Source organism: Melitaea cinxia, chromosome 2 (genome assembly GCF_905220565.1).
Source record: "Melitaea cinxia chromosome 2, ilMelCinx1.1, whole genome shotgun sequence".
NCBI lineage: Eukaryota > Metazoa > Arthropoda > Insecta > Lepidoptera > Nymphalidae > Melitaea > Melitaea cinxia.
Window position 1 is genome coordinate 11,220,226 of NC_059395.1, and position 21,906 is coordinate 11,242,131.

General features: G+C 32.6%; 1 protein-coding gene across 1 annotated transcript in view; it reads right to left on the reverse strand.

Annotated features, from left to right (window-relative positions):
* Window positions 1–1,882: 1,882 nt before the first annotated feature.
* The window catches only part of LOC123664914 (ATP-binding cassette sub-family C member 4-like), a 43,056-nt gene continuing 23,032 nt past the window's right edge, over window positions 1,883–21,906 (reverse strand). Inside the window, exons 7-25 of the mRNA XM_045599286.1 lie at window positions 18,197–18,323; window positions 17,192–17,362; window positions 12,853–13,031; window positions 10,944–11,108; window positions 10,587–10,724; window positions 10,158–10,325; window positions 9,941–10,060; window positions 9,499–9,740; window positions 8,747–8,796; window positions 4,674–4,883; window positions 4,338–4,568; window positions 4,144–4,250; window positions 3,937–4,060; window positions 3,560–3,733; window positions 3,231–3,358; window positions 2,773–2,895; window positions 2,567–2,689; window positions 2,340–2,500; window positions 1,883–2,251 (exon numbers count right to left, since the gene is read on the reverse strand). Of these exons, the coding sequence (XP_045455242.1) occupies window positions 1,972–2,251; window positions 2,340–2,500; window positions 2,567–2,689; window positions 2,773–2,895; window positions 3,231–3,358; window positions 3,560–3,733; window positions 3,937–4,060; window positions 4,144–4,250; window positions 4,338–4,568; window positions 4,674–4,883; window positions 8,747–8,796; window positions 9,499–9,740; window positions 9,941–10,060; window positions 10,158–10,325; window positions 10,587–10,724; window positions 10,944–11,108; window positions 12,853–13,031; window positions 17,192–17,362; window positions 18,197–18,323 (3,021 nt within the window). The 3' untranslated portion in view covers window positions 1,883–1,971. The remainder of the gene's footprint in view (window positions 2,252–2,339; window positions 2,501–2,566; window positions 2,690–2,772; window positions 2,896–3,230; window positions 3,359–3,559; window positions 3,734–3,936; window positions 4,061–4,143; window positions 4,251–4,337; window positions 4,569–4,673; window positions 4,884–8,746; window positions 8,797–9,498; window positions 9,741–9,940; window positions 10,061–10,157; window positions 10,326–10,586; window positions 10,725–10,943; window positions 11,109–12,852; window positions 13,032–17,191; window positions 17,363–18,196; window positions 18,324–21,906) is intronic.

A 21,906-nucleotide genomic window follows, 5' to 3' on the forward strand; every position in this document is an offset into this window, starting at 1 on the left:
ACTTTGGTAACTAACAAAATGTACCAAAAGTGCCTCGTATTGCCACTTAAAACTATATATAAATTTTACTAAATAGCATAGTTAAGTCTAAGTATTTGAAAATAGCTTTTATTATTTTGTAGTAAAGGTTTTTTTTACAGTCACAAATTTAGGTCTAATGATACTGCAGGCCTTTGCAGTTTCATATAAATAATTAAAGTTATTGATTATTTTAACCTTTCACCTTATGATTGTAAGTACTATTTTATTTCGTTTTTTATGGTTGTATTAAATCATTTTGACATATATTTTTACTTCTATTGTTAAGTCTGTTAATTTCTTATCATCTTATACATACGATACGATTCGATTCAGCCTGTAACGTCCCACTGCAGGGCATAGGTCTCTTTTTCTATGTAGGAGCTTAACCCACTACGCAACTCTACTGCGGGTTGATCAAAGTTTTATATTTGATTTCCAATGGGTCATTTTTTGATTTTAGTATTAAATCTACAAAGTTTATATATTATCTCTACAACATATTGGGTTTGAAATATAGAAAAACTTCAATTTCATTCTGCGTAGATAGGACTATATAAGATATTGATGTATGTCGGGTAGTTTCGAATAACTTTGTAACATTGGGACGTCTGACACCTCAGTCCCCCCGTGACCATGGTTGCTGTAAAGTATCCGAAACGTCGGGAATCAAAAGTAAATAATAAACCGCGATAAAATCCGAAAAAAGTTGTTTCATTAAATGAGTAAAATTCGCGTAAACATTAGAAAACAATATGTAAACTTCAATTTCGTCAATTTCTATTAAAAAGTAAGTAATCCCTTTCCGCGACAGAATTACTCTTTATGTAGAAATTTCTTAGTTTGTTACTGTTTTAGTAAGTAATAATAATTTTTGTACTAATATTTTATAGTGATTTGGAAAGTAGCTTTAATTAATCAAAATAAATTTGTTATTTTATTTTTTATTTTTATAAAGATTTATTAACAAACAAGCTTAACTAATTGTGTAAAAAAGGTAAGAATTCAAATAATCCTAGACAGGACGTCTCATCGTTTTATAACATGCTTTAAAAATATTTATTTAATTAATACTTTAAAAATATGAACATTTTTTAAAACATATTGATAGTGTACTTAGAAAGCTATGATTTTTGCATTAATAATTAAAAACTAGGAAAAAATTACAGTAGATAAATATATCACAATTTCAGCTATAACATAAATCAATCCCTATCTCTGAATCCTGGTTTTAATAATTTCAACCACACAATATATAAAAAAGTAGTAAATATTGTTTAATAATAAATTAATAATAAGTTAAATAAACATCTTTTAACATACACTGTCGTTTGTTCCTAAGGTAAGCAACTTAATGCTTGTGGTATAGGTAACAGCCGACTGTTATAGGTAAATATTGTTTTGATAAATATACATAGAAATAATACCTATATAAATATATAAATACAAATATTATATCCATACTCAGGCGGGAATCGAATCCGCAACCCGTGGAACAGAAAGCAGGGCCACTAGAAACTGCGCCAACGGGCTAGTCGAAATGTCATGCGGAAGAACTTTTACTTTTGTTTACTTTTAGACAACATTTTAATATAATTATATTATAGTACGCGATTTTATAAATAGTAAAAAAGTCCTAAGCAAGCTTTGGGAGAGTAGGCTTTGCAGTGTTATTGATAGTATAGTATAAAGCATATAATTTATATTCCTTAATAATTTATTGTACTTTGGTACTTAATATTAACCAATCATAATCTTTGAACTCTATTTTGTGATCATTGCTTCAGTCCCACTGTGGGTAATTGATATAACTTTAGAGTATTGCCATTTGAGCATTCTTGTGACAAGTTCAATGTTCAATATGTTTACGAAAACCACAATAATCTTTATTTACAAACAAATTATGTAACAAAGTCTTGTTTCCCTTATAGTATTAAAACATTTATCAAAATATTATCTCATGTTTTCCTCCATATTACTTTGGAAATATGCTTCTTTAGCTACTTCAAATAGTGTTTCACTGCTCTTTGTTCCAGTTTCTTTGACCATTGAAGAGAAGTGGCTATTGGGATCGCTGAGAAGGATATAAGGATGATCGAACTCGACAATTTGTCCGCTGCTCATTACCAATACTCTGTCCGAATCCATGATTGTGTTAAGACGATGAGCAATGGTTAAAACGGTACAAGATGCAAACTGTCGACGAATCGTCTGCTGAATGAAATTGTCGGTTCTAAAAGAGAAGAGAAACCATTCGAATTATAAATCCATAGTATTTTAATGACCTGTTAAGTAAAAAATTATGTTAATATGTGACTTACTGTGGATCGACATTAGCGGTGGCTTCGTCCATAATCAATACTTTGTTCGACCTTAGAACGGCTCGAGCTAAGCACATTAACTGCCTTTGACCAACAGAGAAGTTTGTTCCTCCCTCGGTTACTTTAAAGTCCAAAGAAGGAACTGCTGATTTCAAGTCAACCTATAATTTGATTTTTTTAAATAAAATAACTGTCTATCATACTTTTGTGTTTTATTTCCTATTTACCTGTTCCAAGGCTCGCCAAAGTTCGTCATCGCTGTAGATATCGAAGGGGTCGAGATTGTATCTTATAGTCGCAGAGAAGAGAACTGGTTCTTGAGGAATAATTGAAATTTTTGATCTCAAAGCCTTAAAAAGGAAATTGTAAATTTATATTTAATCAATAAATAACACTAATAAAGTAATTACTAAAGATTATATTGTTTACAAACCTGTTTGGATACTTGAGATGTATCAATTCCATCGATAGAAATTTTTCCTTCAATGAAAGCAAAGCGGAATATCGCAGATATCAAAGATGATTTACCAGCGCCTGTACGGCCAACAATACCGACCTATGGATTGTAATAAAAAGAAAAATGTACATTACTCTACTTAGTAAATAATGCACATCGACCATTGAAAAGAGACAATCGATGTGCATTATTTATGGCCGGGTACTTTACTAGGTTTTGGTATAGAATTTGTAATTTAAGTTAAAAAACATTAGATACTACCAGTCCACTAATTAAATATAGTAACATATGACAACATTGTAGGTAGGAACAATTATTAATTAAATTCATTAAAATGTTTAGTTACACAATCTGAACTGAAGTTAAAATATTTCCTAAGTCATATTTCAACTTTATTGATTACATTAATTATCTACATAAGATAATTTACTTACCTTCCATCCACTTTGAATGGACAAGTTTAGATTTTTCAAAACTGGGGGCTCGTCAGGAGCATACCTCAAAGAGAGATCTTGGAAAACAACTGTTCCTTCTGAAGGCCATGTAGGGGGTAATGCTATTTCTGCAAATAAAGGCAAAAACATAAAGTTAAGAAGGAAAGAAATTATTTATTTTAATGTAAGGATCATTGCATTTTTTACATTTATGATTTTGAAATTAACAACAAATTTGTGAAAATATTTATTTAATAGTTTTCTCTTGAGCTGGGTTATGGAGTACTGAGATACGATTTAATAAAATATTCATATAAATGAATACTTACGTCCATCAAAGAGGTTATTTTCGGTTTCGATACGAGTATATTCTAGAACACGCTCTACGCTAGTAAGTTGTGCAAGAAATTCTACCAGCATGCGGGCACCATGTTGCAACATCGACGTCAACATGTTGGTCTGTGAAACAGCGAGACCCACGCTACCAACGGCAATGACGCTACCTGAAATAAATAAATTAATATACATATATTGTGACAGAGTGAACTAATGAAATATTCAAATATTAATAATGAATTAGTAATAAAGATGTAACTATTGACAACAATACTATACTAGTAATAATATATTATTTATCATTTACATACATTATTACATTTTAAATAAAAAAAAGGAATATTATGAAATCTTAATTTTTACAACATACCAAAGTCAATATACAAAAAGACAAAGATAATGATTGTAAGATAAACTTGGCATAAGGCGTCCAAGTAAAATCCAAAAGTACATCCACCACCAAGAAAACAATTCCAAGCAGCTGAATGAAGATCCTGAAACATTTTATTGTATGAAAAAACATTGCTTAAAAATATTTTTAACACTAGTTTACGTAAAAGTTAATTCATAATTTAACCTGGTAATCATCAAATTGATCGACAAGTCTATTTTGTGCTCCAGAACAGCGTATTGTCGCTATTCCATTAAGTGAAGATGTCACCATTCCAAAAACAGGACTTTTAGCTGAAAGATAAAATGTTTATATAAAACCTGTTTTAATACCTTAATATTGTTTCTTTTTTCATACACGAGTAAGTAAATAATGCTTACTTGTTCCTTCCAGTCTTTTGATGCCCTGAGCAGTTTTCAAATACAGTTTAACGGTGAAAAAAAATATAATCATTAGGATGAATGAGGGTATTAGTGTCCAATATAAGGCTACAGCATTGAGGACGAGTATGAATATTAAGGTACTGTAAATTTGAACTACATCTAGCAAGGATCTAGGTAAAATCTCGTCCAATGCTCCCATGTCCTTTGTGAAACGATTGAGAATTCGACCTGAAATATCAAAGAAAAAAACATTGGTTATAATTATGTTAATACGTTATAGATATTTATAATATAACTAAAGTATTAAGTAAAAGGTCAAACAACTAAAAATACCTGAAGAACTGGTGTCGAAGAATCTCATGATACCCTTGATCATAGTCGAGAACATATTATCGTGCAGATTTTGGGAGGCATCAACACAGAGTTTTGCGAAGGGGATAACACGCAAATGCGTAAGAAGGATACAGACAATCACGAGGCTTCCATGTATAAGGAGGTACTGGCCGGTAGTAAAGAGTCCAATTTGAACGTCTAGTCCGGGATCTGTTACAAACAATTTTTTTTTAAATTATTTATTCATTATAATTTACAAGAACACGTAAACCAGTTAATAGTAGTCATGAACATAAAAATGGAGCATTATATCTATAACGTCGACCTTTTTCAGGAAATTTTAGATAAATGAGAGAGACACATATTTAGTCATATCCATAAATCATATATAAATACATACATACAACGTGGTATTAAACTGGTATTCTTCAATTTAACTGTGACATTAAAATCGATATTATAACCTAAAGACTGCAACTTACGTTTTTTTTTTTAAATATTCTTTTATAAAATGACCGTCGTGTACATTAGGATCGGGTTAATCGGTCATTCTCCAATACGGCGTTCTTTGCCTAATTACCGTGACGTTTTTTATTTTTCACTGATTTGACTTAAACACATTAAAATATGAAACAAATCAAAAATACGAATTCAATAATTAATTTGGCATGTAACAGTTAATTGTGGTTTTCTAGATAATGAGACTTAAAAAATTTATGAGTACGGTAATTAGAAAATTTTTATATTTAATGTAACGGTAATTAGAAAATATGCTGTGTGGTTACGGCAGTAAGAATATAGCCACTCCCTCTCTTCCCGTGAATGTCGTAAGAGGCGACTAAGAGATTACACAGTTCCACTACCACCCTGGAACTTGAAAGTGCCGACCGATGGTGGGATAATCATCCAACTACTGGTTTTGAAATACACAGGCCGAAGACGGGCAGCAGCGTCTTAGGTGCAACAAAGCCAGCCCTGCGGTCTCCAACCCGCCTGCCCAGCGTGGTGACTATGGGCAAGACAAGACAAGACACATGAGTTCACGCCACGTTTTTCTTGAAATATATTCTCTCTTGCCAGGACAAATGCGACTGATCTCATCTTGCTCTACAAAAATTTGGACGTCTTGTTTGGTTTTATCTACAGTAGTCCCTATATTATTATTATGTAAATACTTTGGTTCTATTTCTTTATCATGACTTTGTTTTGGTTTTGGATGTAGCGTGTTTTATATTTCAGTCTTAATGCTTGCTTCCTGTACTTTTCTTTTGCTCTTCTTAGCTCTATTGTTTTGTCTCAAATATGACATTTCTTTATTTGTTTTCTATACATGCCTTCTAAATAACAATAAGAGTGAGATTTTTTTACGTATCGGTTTCTCGACAGTTATCTTTGAAGATGGTGAAGTTGGTGTTGAACACAAGGAAGACGCTCGTTCCGTAATATTCACACTTGTATCTTTATTTTCGGTCAAATGCTCATTATTGATTAATAATAAAATAACATACTTTCAGTAGAAGATGATGACAGAGCACTAGATGGACGCGGCGTTGATGTGGTTAAAGAAGGTTTAAAATTTGGTGTCTTTTTCAAGGGAACTAATTATTTTTCAAAAGAAGTCGACTGCAGAAAAATTTCGTCTTGCTGATTATCTTATTTTTTTGATTTGGGATTTTCGGGACAATTTTGTACTCTTTTAGTGTACTTTTTAGCGCAGCGAATATGATAAATCATTGAGATGTGGTGTGCAGAGTCCCTTCTTCCTCGATTGTTTTCAATTTTCCCTTTTCCTTTTGTCTTTTACAGTAAGTTCTGAAATTTTCTCTACTTCTTTTTTGAGTTTTCTTCCGGCTTTTGGTGACATTTTGCAGATAGGCAGTATTTTTTTATTTTTTTTTATTGTACCCTTCTTTCTCCTTTATTTTTTTTTTGATTGCTAATACAAAAAGGGGCATTTTTAATTCGTTCTCGGCGTTGTCGCGCCTCCTATTTTCTTTAACTTCCTCTTTGGTCTTTTTGGGTTTTCCTATCCTATAAATTAAATAATTTGATGAATGGTCAGCATATAATATAGACATATTTACGGACAATGATAATAATAATCTACGAAAACCGCGGTAAACAAGTATTATTTTTTCATACAACGGTAATTATAAACATATGGTAATTGGTATACGGTAATTAGAAAACGATAAATTTTCACAAAAATGTTTAAAACCGACGCAGTATACAAATTCTAGCTTATTACAACGTACGGAGGCCAAAGTACTGTCTCTATTTACATGATCAACTTGGGTCTATCTTAAAAATCTAGTATTAAAATAAGAACAACGGTAATTAGAAAAGTTTTTAACCAAGGCTACGGTAATTATATACTCACGTGCTTCATTGGTGGTACACTAACATGAGAGTCATACAACTGCTGATGGACCTCGGCACACACTGAGGAGACGCGATGCGTACGGTAGTGATGTGCCAAATACTTTTATTTAGGGATGTGCACTCGAGAACAGCAGATGTTACGGTAATTAGAAGTTTCCATTGGACATACGATTACTTCATAATAATTATTTGTAGACTGGTTCTATTGAGTTGATATTTTGTTATGCGATACACGCTACTTAATATCGTTTAAAACGTTGAATGGATCAAAGTAAATCTATACGCTATAAAAATTACAAGCAAGTTTTAAGATTAAGTTGGTGTGCGGACACGTCACGGTAATTAGAGAACAGAGGTTTTTTGAACATAAGTTAAATTAATTTAGTCTTAATTACTTAAAACAGAAGCCAATATTTTTTTTACAGCTAGGTACGGATGCTATCTAAAATATATAAAAAAGTGCATGATTGAATATGATGATATTACGGCTTAAACAAGCCCGGACACGAAAAATTTGCTAATCGGAGAATGGCCGTAATAACCGAATCATCTGAGTTTTAAAATTAAATCGATTATTTATAGCCAATTTCACAATGTTGTTTCTACATTTTTTTTTCAAATTTGCCGATTTTAATGGTAAATAGTTTAGCTGTACTTACTACTGCTTCATTATTTTTCCTAAACGGAAGGACGTCAGTTCAATAACACGTTGTATATGTACAAATTTAAAACTAAATAAATTAACTGACCGACATGTGATAATAAAGTAGATATGTTGCCGAGGTATCGCAATTACTTCTTCAATAATTGTGTTTGCTCGCAAACGAAAAAAAAACCGACTTCAATTACATCGACGAGTAATACAACGTAGATCGACGAAAAAATAGTCAAGTAACAACGCATTATCAAAGATTACTCAAAAAGTAGTTATCAGATCTCGATGAAATTTAAATGTGACCACATGATAAACACCGGCTTTCGATTAAATTAAAAATCATTAAAATCGGTAAACCTAATAAAAAGTTATTGCGGATTTTCAAGAAGTTCCCTCGATTTCTCTGGGATTACATCATCAGATCCTGGTTTTCTTATCATGCTACTAAACTAAAGATATCTTCTTTCCAACAAAGAAAGAATTATCAAAATCGGTAAACCTAGTAAAAAGTTATTGCGGATTTTCAAGAGTTTCCCTCGGTTTCCTCTAGGATCCCATCATCAGATCCTGGTTTCCTTATTATGGTACTAAACTTGGGATATCTCCTTTCCAACAAAACAAGAATTATCAAAATCGGTACATCCAGTAGAAAGTTATGCGGTATAATACAACGTAGGTCGACGAAAAAAGCGTCAAGTAAAAACGCATTATTAGATATAGCTCGAAAAGTAGTTGTTAGATCTCAAATAAATTTAAATGGGACCAGTTGGCACACACCACCTTTCGATTAAAAGAAAATTTATCGAAATAACTCCACCCAGTCAAAAGTTCTGATGTAACATACATTTAAAAAAAATAAAAAAATAAAAATACAGTCGAATTGAGAACCTCCTCCTTTTTTGGAAGTCGGTTAAAAAACGAGCTGAATTTAAAAAATGTTCAGTTTATTAATTATATTTCTAGTTTTTCCTATGTATGGTGTATTATTTATTATTAAAATGTAAATAATTTCAATGAACTGTTCATTGTTACGTACCCATTCCCTCTTCGCCAACTTCTTCTTCATAAATCACCATTTGGTTTGACCTTGAACAATTATTTTAATCATGATATTTATAAAATAAACTTATATAGTAGATATTTAGAAATTTAAATATGGAACAGTTTTTTATTTTTTATTGTTTTAGTACAAAGTATGTAAAGAAGTCTCAAGAAAAGTCGAAGGCTAATGGTGAGTATTAAACCAAAAAAAGTTCGAAGTCACTTTCTCATTGTTTGTTTAGTTTCTAAACTTAAGAAGTCAAGTGCTATTTGTTAGTTTTAACGTTATTTTCTCTGGCATTGTAAGTGCTAACAATGCAAATATGGAATATGGAAAATGGAATATATGTCAAATTTGGTCATACCAAAAGGTAAAGTGTGGAACAATTTAGGTGATCCCAAAATTTAGGTGTTAATTGTGAGAAATTGTAGGGACCACTTAAGTACTAAATTTTCTTCCTTATTTTTACCTTATGTCATTAAAAAGTTTTATGGAATGTATTTAATTTGAAAGTATATATACATATTTTGACAAAAACAAATTAAACTCGTTGAATTTAATATATGATTTAAAATTTAACGAAGTAAGCTTAATAATAGTTACGCTTTTTTATTCCTTTTTTACTTTGATACAAAGCTTTTTATATTAGTCGATATTCATAATTTTGATATTGCCACCAGTTTACATAATATCTCATAGTTTTATTTAAAATTAAAAATTAAAGATTAAAAATCATGTTTGCTCACCAGTAACTGATCCAATAATCGGCAGCAGCTGCACTTCCTGTCGTTATAAAGATCATCAAAACGTTAAATAGGATGAAACAAATTCCACCGCCCGCTTTAAAGTATGAGTAAATAACTTCCCATCGTAAGGTTCCTGATTGCCTTTCTTCAGCTGCCATCTTTTGCTCTTCAAACATTTCATCTACGTTCTCAGATTCATTACTCGAAATTGCTCTGAGCAACGCTGGTTTTTCCTCTGATTTCTATAAATTGGAATATTGTATGATATGTTTTATAATCTTCAAATGAAACATTCGTTATTTGAAAATATTTCGGATTTGCTGGAAGAAATCTTTTCCAGGGTTTTAATCACAGCCTTTATACGTGAATTTCAATGACAAATATTTTCATACAGCTGTGTACGTATAATAAATTGTTCACTAAATAAATAAATATTACTTACACTGGAATTAATACTGTCAGTATCTTTGTCTTTGCCTTCTTGCAACGATACCAACATCTGAGCAAACTCTTTGCCAGAAGAAACAAGTTCGTCGAAAGTTCCCATGTTTTCAATGCCTCCCTAAATAAATGTACAACTGAATTTAATGTATTCTTAAAAGTATTATTATTGATATTGATGATATTTTTAATTGTTAACATATATGTAAACTACTTGCCTCATTTAGGACTATAATGGTATCTGCTGCCTTAAGGAAATGTATTTGATGCGTAACCAATATACGCGTACGTCCTTTCAGATATCCATTAATACAGCCTTCAAACAGTAGACGGCCAACATTCGCATCTACCGCAGAGAGTGGGTCATCCAATAGGTAAATATCTGCCTAAAGTGCAAAAAAAAGTATTTAGTTAATTTATTAATTACTTTATACATTTCCTGGATTAATGTAGCGTTACAATAGTAAGTAAATAAATTTCAGCTGCACGAAATAATATATACTAAGAGGAAAGTCAAGAACAAGTAGAATATTTAACTTTTTTTATGTGCGTGATGTGTGAAACCCGAATCCAAAATAGGTTTAATAAAAGTACTGGAAACATTGCTTTTATTTGACTTAAAAGAAAAAAAAGTTATAATTAATTACTTCTCTGTAGACAGCTCGTGCCAAATTGATTCTCGCCCGCTGCCCTCCCGATAGCGAAACTCCCCTCTCCCCCACTAGTGTCTGATCGCCGTACGGGAACTGCTTGAAGTCCTTCTCCAAAGTGCATACCGAACATACCTAGAAAATTTTAACATTAAGCGACTAGATTTCAGTACAAAATTGTGGTAGATAATTGGGAGACGAGTTCCCTTACTCAGTATTCTTATGATTAGTTTTGGACCGAAAAAAGCCTATTACGAATTATTGTAATAAACTTTGTAGGTGCGCAGTAAACAAACAAGGAGAGAGAGACTTACTCTTAAATACTGTAACTATTAAAATTTGTAAAATTCATACCTTTTTATATTTGACAGGGTCATAAGGAAGACCAAATAGAATATTCTCTCTCACTGTGCTAGGGAAGAGCCACGCTTCTTGGCTCGCGTATGAAATGTCTCCATAGATAGATACGCTTCCGGTTGCTGCTGGTAGTTCTTTTAGAATCAGTTGCAGAACTGAGGACTGAAATATGCATTTATATAATATCTGTCTAGTTTTGTTAAGCTGTCGTTTCTATTTAAATTTTCACAATGTCAGTTGTGCCTGTTCCGGCTGTAATGGTTGAAACATGCATACCATTAAATTTCATTATAAAAATCAACAATATTTTTCGTATTTTATGTAAAAAATCTACATTTAATTGATATTTTATTTTAAAAGTTTTTTTCCAAAAAATATTTCTATTTTAAATGTAATGTATGTAACTCTAAATAATATTCACAATATATTTTATCAAAATCGAAAAATCGTATTTTCATACACATTAACTGCTTTAATATCTTTCCTTTTCCCGTTATTTTTCTATAACAAATTTTTTCTTTTTCACCTCTATTTACGTGCCGTATCCGTTGATCTGATATACAATTTAGATAAAGATAGATTTTATTCCAGGTCACACAGCTATATGCTCAGTCTGAGATGAAAATTACCATTTTCCATGCATTTGTTATGAAGTGTAAAATATAAAATACATTAAAATTAATTCTTTGACTGTTAAGCATGTTCTAGAAGTTAGCGGACGTGTTACACATGCGGTAATAAGAACATATTATTCAGACAAAGGTTCCGCACTTGAGTAATTCTTAGTAGGATAATTTTTTTCTATAAAATCTTCTTTTGGAGTTTGTAGCACACAACACAAACACGTGACATATATTTATCAAGTGATTCATATCAAGAGCAAGGATCAAACCTATAACTATTTTTTATGTCAAATGATTTCTGTTACATAACTGTTACCAGCAGAAGTATAAAAAACAGCATTCATTCATCTTTATAAATTTAGCGTTTATATTATTTGTAAGAATGTACACCTTTAAGTTAATATAAACTTACATACATATTCTTAATTTCACTAAAGGAAATATACAATGTACATAATTTTATTCAACATTGTATATACTCGTATTATGTATATTTGAAGCGATCTGTCGAGCCTGAGTGTCAGAGGTTATCCTAATTTACTAACTTAGAACGTCTAACTTTCATCCATAAAGTTGCTACGAAATTATTCACAGTGTCAGTGTGCTCCACATATTGTAAATTAAAATTTATGCTAAGAACATAACCAAATTTTACTTTATATTATCATATGAATACTCGGCACGTCATCAGCGACACACTCGTGCATCTCTGCTTAATGTTTATTAAAATCTGATATTTGTTAAGCAAATACAACATAAATCAACATTTTATTCAAGTAAAAAAGTAACTAACATAGAAATCAAATGCCAAGAAATGTTATCAGTGTGTTTGTGTGTGTTTTTGTTTACACACGGAAAAAAGGTTTTTACTTAGTATTAGAATTGCTGAAAATACTAGAGGTTTTCGATATTTCGGTATTGCGGAGATACCATTCTAAGATTCAATTACCATTTAAGGTTAATTACCATTTTAGGTTCGCTTAAACCGAATATAAAAATCATCATATCGAAAATTTCGCTCGAGCGGGTGCATCGTTCCATAGCTTAATTGGCTAGAGCGCCGACACGGACAGTCGGAAACGCGGGTTCGAACCCCGCTGGAGCGGTCAATTTTTGATATGATATTAAAAAAAAAATGTTTAGAATTCCTAATGTGGGTAACACAAAAATAAAATCTTAGATATTCAATTACCATTCTCAAATATTTTGTTTAATTTAAAGATCGTAATATTTCCTATTTTTATTATAACTTATTACGATTTCATAAGTAGTCCAGTACATACCTTGCCAGAACCTACAGCGCCAATTATAGCGCACAGTTTTCCTTTACGAATGCGTAAAGATATGTTCTTCAGTGCCAAGAAGTTAGGGTCGCCGGTCCAGCTCGCCGATACGTCATGAACCTCTACTACTGTGTCATTGGATGTTGAAAGACTTCGGCGGAACTTTCTCCTAATGGAACCTACATATCAAAAAACACAATCATAACATGGATTACGAAATCAAAAGTAACTTGAAATAAAATAGTGAAAAACACTTGTTTGGCTATACATATCGTCTACTGCATAATTTGCCTAGCTTTTAATTAATGTACTGTCATAGTAACAGGTACTAAATGTCGGTGATGTATTGGTTTACACGACTTATAGGAAATGTCAACCCATCTCTTCCCGTGGATGTCATAAAGGCAAGTAAGGGATAACAAAGTACCACGACGAACTTGGAACAGTGGATGCCAACGGATGGCGGGATAACCATCCATCCATTGTCTCCGGTGGTCTGCGGTCACCAACCCGCTTTTCCTGCGTGGATAGAAACTTGTGGAGGCCTATGTCCAGCAGTGGACTGCGGTAGGTTAAACCATGTGAGCGACCTTATGTGGCTGGCCTATAACTTCGGCATTATACTGAATAGAGCATTTAAAATTGTTAACAAAATAAATCCTTTAAACTTTGTAGAAACATAACGTAAAGCAATTTTTTTGTGATGGATAGACATTCACAGAGACAAAAATTAAAACTACCTCGTGCGTTTTAGCCATTCAAGAAGTATGATTGAATCATATCTCTGATAGGTCTAAAGCATAAGCTATTTGTTTTGTTGTTTTACTTCACAGAAGAATAGAACAACTCAAACTGCTGCCTAAGCAAAGTCTAATACGTGTATAGTTCGCGTCATGTAAAAAGAACGCTGGCCTTGAAGCTGCGCAGAAGCGATTTATCGGTCTATTTGGTGGTATGGGGTAGGGGACGGGAGTGTTTATCACGTGTCGCATGCTTGCCGGTGTGCTATTGGTTGGACAGTTCGACGTCGACTCAAAATACTATCGCGCACAAAGTTTTAAATTACGAAATAGTTTTACATAGAGAAGTGAGAAAATTTATTTATAATATATAATTCGCGTCATTTAAAAAGAACGCTGGTTGTCAAAATGCGCAAAAGCGATTTACAGTGTTACCAACTCTTGAAAAAACTTTTTCGTACTGTCCATTTTTTGGAACAGTCTTATTTGGTAAACAAACCACTGTCAATCGTAATTCACGTTTTTTCCGCATTTATCACTCACTTTCACAACACATTAGCATACGGACACTTGTAAAACTCCATTTACTATTTATTTCACTAAAAAACAAATATCAATTTATCATTTTAAACACATAAAAACTATTAAGATACGAATATCGAGAGTACATATAATTAATATTTTTGAATACGACATTTCAATAACTAAAATTTTTTTTATTGCTTTTGTTTAAAAAGAAATTGTAATTTTGTAAAGTGATAATTATTATACTTATTTGGTCCGAATTATTCGCACTGTTATTTCTAGTATTTTTTAATGTACCTACCAATAATCATTACCCAAAGCCGCGAGTGAAAGCCTAATTAAAAAATAAAACAGTAGTACTTTTGTGCGCGAGTATACCCATGCGCAAACGCACCCCCTCCAGTTTCTTTCAGCGTTCTTTTTACATGACGCGAACTATACGCAGTTAAATAATATGCTATTCAAGTTGAACTTTTTGACGACTGATCACGTTTTAACCAATGAAAAATAAAGCTCTTTATAAAAAATGTTACCTAACGTTTTCATTTTCCCCATAAATCATAAGATCCTTTATTTGTTAGCGTTCGTCTGTGTTCAGATGTCGGATCTTTTTAAAAAGTTGTTTTAATATATTTGTAAAACGAATGCTGTAGACTTAAGGTCTTTCTAAAATGTGTAAAACATGTATCCAAACTCATTATAACTGTGCAAACATCGAGTTATTAAGTTTAAATGGAACTTTAATTTATAAATGAACGAATAAAGACAATTTCGACTAGTCGTAACGTTCACTTGTAAATTAACATACATATAAAAAATTTATATATAATATATATATATTTATATATAATATAAAATTTATCTATACATATATAAAAGCGAAAGGTCATCACGAAATATCCGAAACTATAACACCTACAAACTTAAAATTTGGCAGGTAGGCTCCTTATAGGACGTAGACATCCAGATCTGGATCTACGAATTTATCATCATTCATACGAATTTCATCCGGATTTTACGAAACTCTACCTCTAAGGGGGTAAAACGGGGGTTGGAAGTTTGTATGAAAGTCCTGTGTTTTTGAAGTAATAGACTTGAAATTTAAAATGTACGCTCTGTAGATGGTGAGAAGGTGTCAAAATAATGTATCTTTAGAAATCAACTACCTTTTGGGGTCAAAACGGGGGATGGTAGGTTGACTCACTCATCACGAAATCTCCGAAACTATAACAACTACAAACTTGAAATTTGACAGGTAGGTTCCTTATAGGGCGTAGACATTTGCTAAGAATGGATTGTAAAAAACTCGACCCCTAAAGGGATAAAATGGGGGTTGGAAGTTTGTATGAAAGTCATATGTTTTTGAAGTAAGAGACTTGAAGTGTCCAAACAATGCATCGTGGTCCATCTATCCAGGATTGACAAAGATGAAATTTGGCAGGGAGGTAGATTATAGTTAGTGGACGTCCGCTTAGAACGGATTTTGTGATATCCCACCGCTAAGGGAGTTTAATTGGGGTTGATAGTTTTTATGAAACATATACAGCAGCTATAAGTTCGCCTGATAGGTTATTTATACTGCAGCCTGAAAATAAAACTAAAAATGTGGTGTATAGAGAGGTTTTATAAAAATAACTATTCAGCTCAGTCTATTGCAGTGTACTGCTGGACATAGGCCTCCAAGTTCGCGCCAGACATCCCGGTTTTCCGCAATCCTCATCCAGTCTACACCGGCGATTTTACGTAGATCGACGGTCCAACGGACCGGGGGACATGTCTGGTCTTTTCGCCGAGGCCAGCCTGTTACCTGCAGATCCGGGACCCTCCAATTAAAGCGACTGAAGGCTCTCGCAGGGGTTTTGGTAGTGCACCCCCAAGTGCTGAAGCCGACACACGGTCTAGGAATGCCTACCCGGGCATCCTGGATATCACCCGTAAATGGGTTCCCCTGCAATACCAAAAAAGGTCCGGGGGACGTCCCACACTGCGTTTGCCAAGACGCGGTCTCCACTCCAGGACCCGTCTGCTCCAACGGCCATCGGTCCTGCAACGCAGATGACTAGTCCACTTCAACTTGCTAATTCTGTGGGCTATGTTGGTTACTTTCGTTGTCTCGCAGATAGTCTCATTTCTAATCCTATCTTTGAGAAAAACCCCAAGCATAGCCCTTTCCATTGCAAGTTGAGCGACTTTAAATTTGTGGACCAGTCCCTTCGTCAGTGTCCACGTTTCGGCTCCGTGTGTTAACACAGGCAAGGCGCATTGCTCGAAGACTTTTGTCTTCAAACATTGCGGAATCTTCGAAGCGAAGACTCGACGAAGCTTACCAGACTCCGCCCAGCCCAACCGAATTCTTCTATCGGCCTCCTTCTCGAAGTTGTTGCGGCCTAGTTTGATAGTATGGTCTAAGTAAATATAGTCCTGAATAACCTCGAGAAGGGTACCATCAACATAACATAACTTTCGTTTTGTCCAAGTTCATACCGAGACCGACACGTAGGAAGGAATCTTTATGAAGGACACATCCTAGCTTTACTAGGCGGTCATAGGACTGTCGACTTGTAGTTCTAATGATAAATCGCCTTAATACGTGTTTAACAAAAAGGCATGGGAATTTTAAGCGCGTGTATGTTATTTTTAATTAAAAAAAATCATACAGACCTCTTGCAGCTAAATTATGATAAAAAAATTCATTATATGTTTTGGAAATGTAATAATTATAATTTGAAGATCACCTATTTCTATGATTTCGTTCTAGGGTAACTTAACGTTGCCGCATCCGGCTTATGATAATTACGATGGACGCTAACTTAAATATTTATTCTCTTTCTCTCATTTTAGTCTTATATTTTTATTATTCATACAAAATATTTCTCGTTTATAAGTAAACAATTTAACAGGTCTTTTGATCCGTCTTTTTTTTATAATAACCCGTAATTTCCGTTACGAATCCAAATTTTATACATGTAACTTGTATTGACAGATTAGTTCTAATAGTAATATTATGTAAAAACTGTAATATTTACAACAAATTCCGGTTAATAACCGAATAAACTACTTACCATTATCAACACCATTAGCAATGCCATTAGTGACGCTATTAGTGATCGAAATTTCAGATGTGTTATTATGAAATGCGATGGGCTGGATTGTAGAATTCTTGGAATCTTTAAGGCTTCCCCCGATATTTCGGAATAACTTCGATTGTGGTATCCCGATAGTCGCTACTAAGTCAGGTCTGTCCTCTGTAAGGTATAATAAATCAGTAAAATGAGAGGCATCTGCTTGTCTTGCAACATCAATTACAGTTCTTTTGTTAGGGAACGCTGCATCATAAAGAGTTTTTATTTGTTATGAATGTTAATTTTGTACGAATAAAAAAACTTAACTGTTTTGTCACTTGTACTTTTCCGTATTAGAGATATGATATGGAGTTATCTTGGCAAAAGGAATACATTTAGTACTAATGACTTATTATTTTTTAATACTATTGCTATGAATTTTATCCTTCAGATATTTTGAATAACCCCAAAATAAATTATTCATTGTATAATTTTTTGTAATTTGTGCATATAACAACTAACAACAATATTTAATAATAATCATCAACGTACTTACTTATTATATGAAGTTGACTTTTAAATCATATGTAAAAAAGTGATTGTAATTACAATCTATAAACCACGGCTTTAAGTCTAGACCAAGGTACAAGTTCAGCGGTTCATGATACATAAATTGTAATGATAAAGAATCAAACGATTAGAAATAAATTTATTACACAAATTCAACTGTTCGTCAAATTGTATAAAAAAATTATTGGCTTTGAATAGTTCTTGAATGTATTTATTTTTTTTTCCATAGAACTTATTCTTTAGCGGACTCTTCGTTGAAAGAATTAAATGTAAATATAGAAAAAAAGGAATACAACACATAAAAATGCACATTTTTTTTTCAATTTAAATTCAACTTCTATTTATCTCAAACTTTTTTCTTGCACTAACCCAAACGTTGAGTTAAATTTTGCACGATAACTGATATTACGTAATAATAGAAACATGTTTATTTTAACATTATCTTACCAAGAACTAAGAACTCCTGTACTCTTCGTAAAGACACGAAAAGTTCCGCCGTGAAGGACAACACTAATGGCAGAATTAATGTTACATTGACTTGAGCTGCCCCGATGAACTGCTGCAGAGGGTAAATCTGCAAAATTGATTACTTTTTTAAACGACTTCCAAAAAAGGATTAGGATCTCAATTAGACTGTATTTTTTATGTACGAGTATTTGACTGCGTGGACCGATTTTGATGATTCTTTTTTTAATCGAAAGGTCCTGTCATATGGTCCAATTTAAATTTAATTAAGATCTAACTAACACTTTTTGAGCTATATCTAATAATGCGTATTTACTTGGCTATTTTTTCATCGACCTATGTTGTATTTTACCGCAAAACTTTTCACTGGATATACCGATTTTGATGATTTTTGTTTTATTCAAAAGCTGATGCTTGTCATGTACTCCCACTTAATCTGATCACTTTATTCAAAGATTACTTTTTAAGTAATCTTTGACTAACTTTTTCATCTACTCACTTTGTATTACTTGTCGATGTAATTAAAGTCGGTTTTTTTTCGTTTGCGAGGAAACACAATTATTGTAAAACAAACTTATGATATGAACATAAGACTGGCCTTAAATATCCACTGAAATGTTGGCACTATTTAAAATTACCCTTGTTTACTTCACTTTGTATTTTAAATTATCCACCAACCCGCATTGAAGCAGCGTGGTGAATTAAGCTCTGATCCTTCTCCTGCATGGGGAAAGAGGCCTATGCCCAGCAGTGGGATATTACACGCGTTGGGAAGCGTTAGCGTATATTTTAAATTAATACGTTAGTCAAATGTTATTGAATAGTTTAGCAGTTATATTTGCTTATACAGATGTCCCAAAAAGTAGTGATAAGCGGAATTCCAGATATAGGGCACCCCTTGGGGTATCCGAATCACCCCTATGTATGTTCAGCGATTTTGCATAGTTTTCGAGTTATGAATTTTTTTATATGTTTTTGTTGTTTGTAGACATTTATATATGTATTTTGATTAAACTTTATTACTCTTGCGCAAGCCCGTTACACTGCTAGCTTTTTTCTGTTGGGTAATCTGGAAGAGATCGCTATTTAGTGATAAGATCGCCCATTGCACTATATGTATCTAGAATTAAGGTTTGCTATGTTATACTATCTTTAGTTGCAATAAAGTGGTTTATTATTATTATTATTATGATTATTATTATGTTTTTGAGAATTTTCCACCTGAACAACTTTAAAAATTTCTAAAAAAAAAAATTGAAGACTTTTTAAAATTTTTGTTTTTGTATCTAAATAGTCATGAGCTGTAGCTTCCCGCTTAAAAGATTCAGCTTCTTAACTTCGATGGAAATTGTGAAAATCTAAGTGTAAAGTGAAAATTTTACGTTTTGAGAACTATGACTTCAATTTTCAACTTAGAATTAAAAATCTAAACAGGCGATTTTATGGTTTCTAATTAGACTTAAAAACTTCTCCAAAGTGTCAGCTTTCATAATCATAAATAAAAAGTTGTACTTAATGGGGCTACTTTTGCTAAAATTTGCCTTCAAAGACATCAAGGTGGAAAATTCTTAAAATTACCAATTTGAATAAAAAATATTTTTTTGCTCAATTTATTATTCCTTTAAGGTTAAATAGTTTTGTCGGCGCTCTAGCTGGGTCATACGTATAGGATTCGTGCGGAGGAAAATGATAAATCCGTAGACTGAGTGATATGGTTCCAAAACGATGGTGGTCCATGCCACCTTGCAAGAATAGTCAGACAACATTTAACAGAAAGATTTAGAGACAGATGGATCGGCCGTGGAGGGCCCATTGCATGGCCGCCGCGGTCGCCAGACTTGAATCCAATCGATTTCTTTGTCTGGGGATATTATAAAGAAATAGTTTACGCTAAAAACATTAGCAACGTAGCGGAGTTAAGACGAAAATTGAGACAGGCAGAAGAAACAATTAAAAACAACAGAATAGCATTCGTAAGAGTTAATTAGTCTGTTAACCGACCAAAAGATTGTAAGAAAACTAAGATCGAAGATTTAATAAACATTTGGAGGTTATTTAGGTTTAATTAATAAAACGAAAAGTAATCGTCTTCAAATTATTTATTATAAAAAGTTTTCAATATCGACATATTGAAAACTTTTTACATTTTCGTGCTCGATTCATGTTCTACATCGTCTTAAAAAGTTTTCTTTGAGTCTTACGAATGCTATTCTGTTGTTTTTAATTGTTTCTTCTGCCTGTCTCAATTTTCGTCTTAACTCCGCTACGTTGCTAATGTTTTTAGCGTAAACTATTTCTTTATAATATCCCCAGACAAAGAAATCGATTGGATTCAAGTCTGGCGACCGCGGCGGCCATGCAATGGGCCCTCCACGGCCGATCCATCTGTCTCTAAATCTTTCTGTTAAATGTTGTCTGACTATTCTTGCAAGGTGGCATGGACCACCATCGTTTTGGAACCATATCACTCAGTCTACGGATTTATCATTTTCCTCCGCACGAATCCTATACGTATGACCCAGCTAGAGCGCCGACAAAACTATTTAACCTTAAAGGAATAATAAATTGAGCAAAAAAATATTTTTTATTCAAATTGGTAATTTTAAGAATTTTCCACCTTGATGTCTTTGAAGGCAAATTTTAGCAAAAGTAGCCCCATTAAGTACAACTTTTTATTTATGATTATGAAAGCTGACACTTTGAAAAAGTTTTTAAACCTAATTAGAAACCATAAAATCGCCTGTTTAGATTTTTAATTCTAAGTTGAAAATTGAACTCATAGTTCTCAAAACGTAAAATTTTCACTTTACACTTAGATTTTCACAATTTCCATCGAAGTTAAGAAGCTGAATCTTTTAAGCGGGAAGCTACAGCTCATGACTATTTAGATACAAAAACAAAAATTCTAAAAAGTCTTCAATTTTTTTTTTTGAAATTTTTAAAGTTGTTCAGGTGGAAAATTCTCAAAAACATATAAAAAAATTCATAACTCGAAAACTATGCAAAATCGCTGAACATACATAGGGGTGATTCGGATACCCCAAGGGGTGCCCTATATCTGGAATTCCGCTTATCACTACTTTTTGGGACACCCTGTATACAGTATTGATAGAAAATTCTGTAGAACTATTTTTTTTCAGCTGGCATTATATTTTCAGCATGCAATATAAGAAGTATAAAACTTATACCTATAATAAAACTGTAGTAAGTCCAGTTGTGTATTATATATTCATTGTTTTGAGATTTTAGCGAAGACATTTTTTAATCAATATTAAAACTAAAACTGTATTTTTTACCATTTGTCTGTGTCTGGGCCGATTATCTTGAAACTACTATAAGAATTTGAATAAAACTTGACAACATTTCAGTTTGTATTACAATCTTAGATATTAAATACTTTTTATCTCGAAATTCAATACGTACGTAGCATTTAAAAAGATAAGTCAAAACATTTAGTCGCGAAGCAAATCACGGGTACATTTAGTATTCTTGTAAATTGAAGATATTGCTTTAGTTTTTTTTTCTATTGCTATATATTCTTTTTATTTCTTTTCTTTTTCCATTACACAATATTGCAACAAATTTGCAATAAAGAATAAATAAAATAAAATATAGTATAATTTAAAAGTGACTTAGTATAGCGTGTAATAAATAGTACTATAAGAGCCAACACAATAAAAATGTCTTTGTTC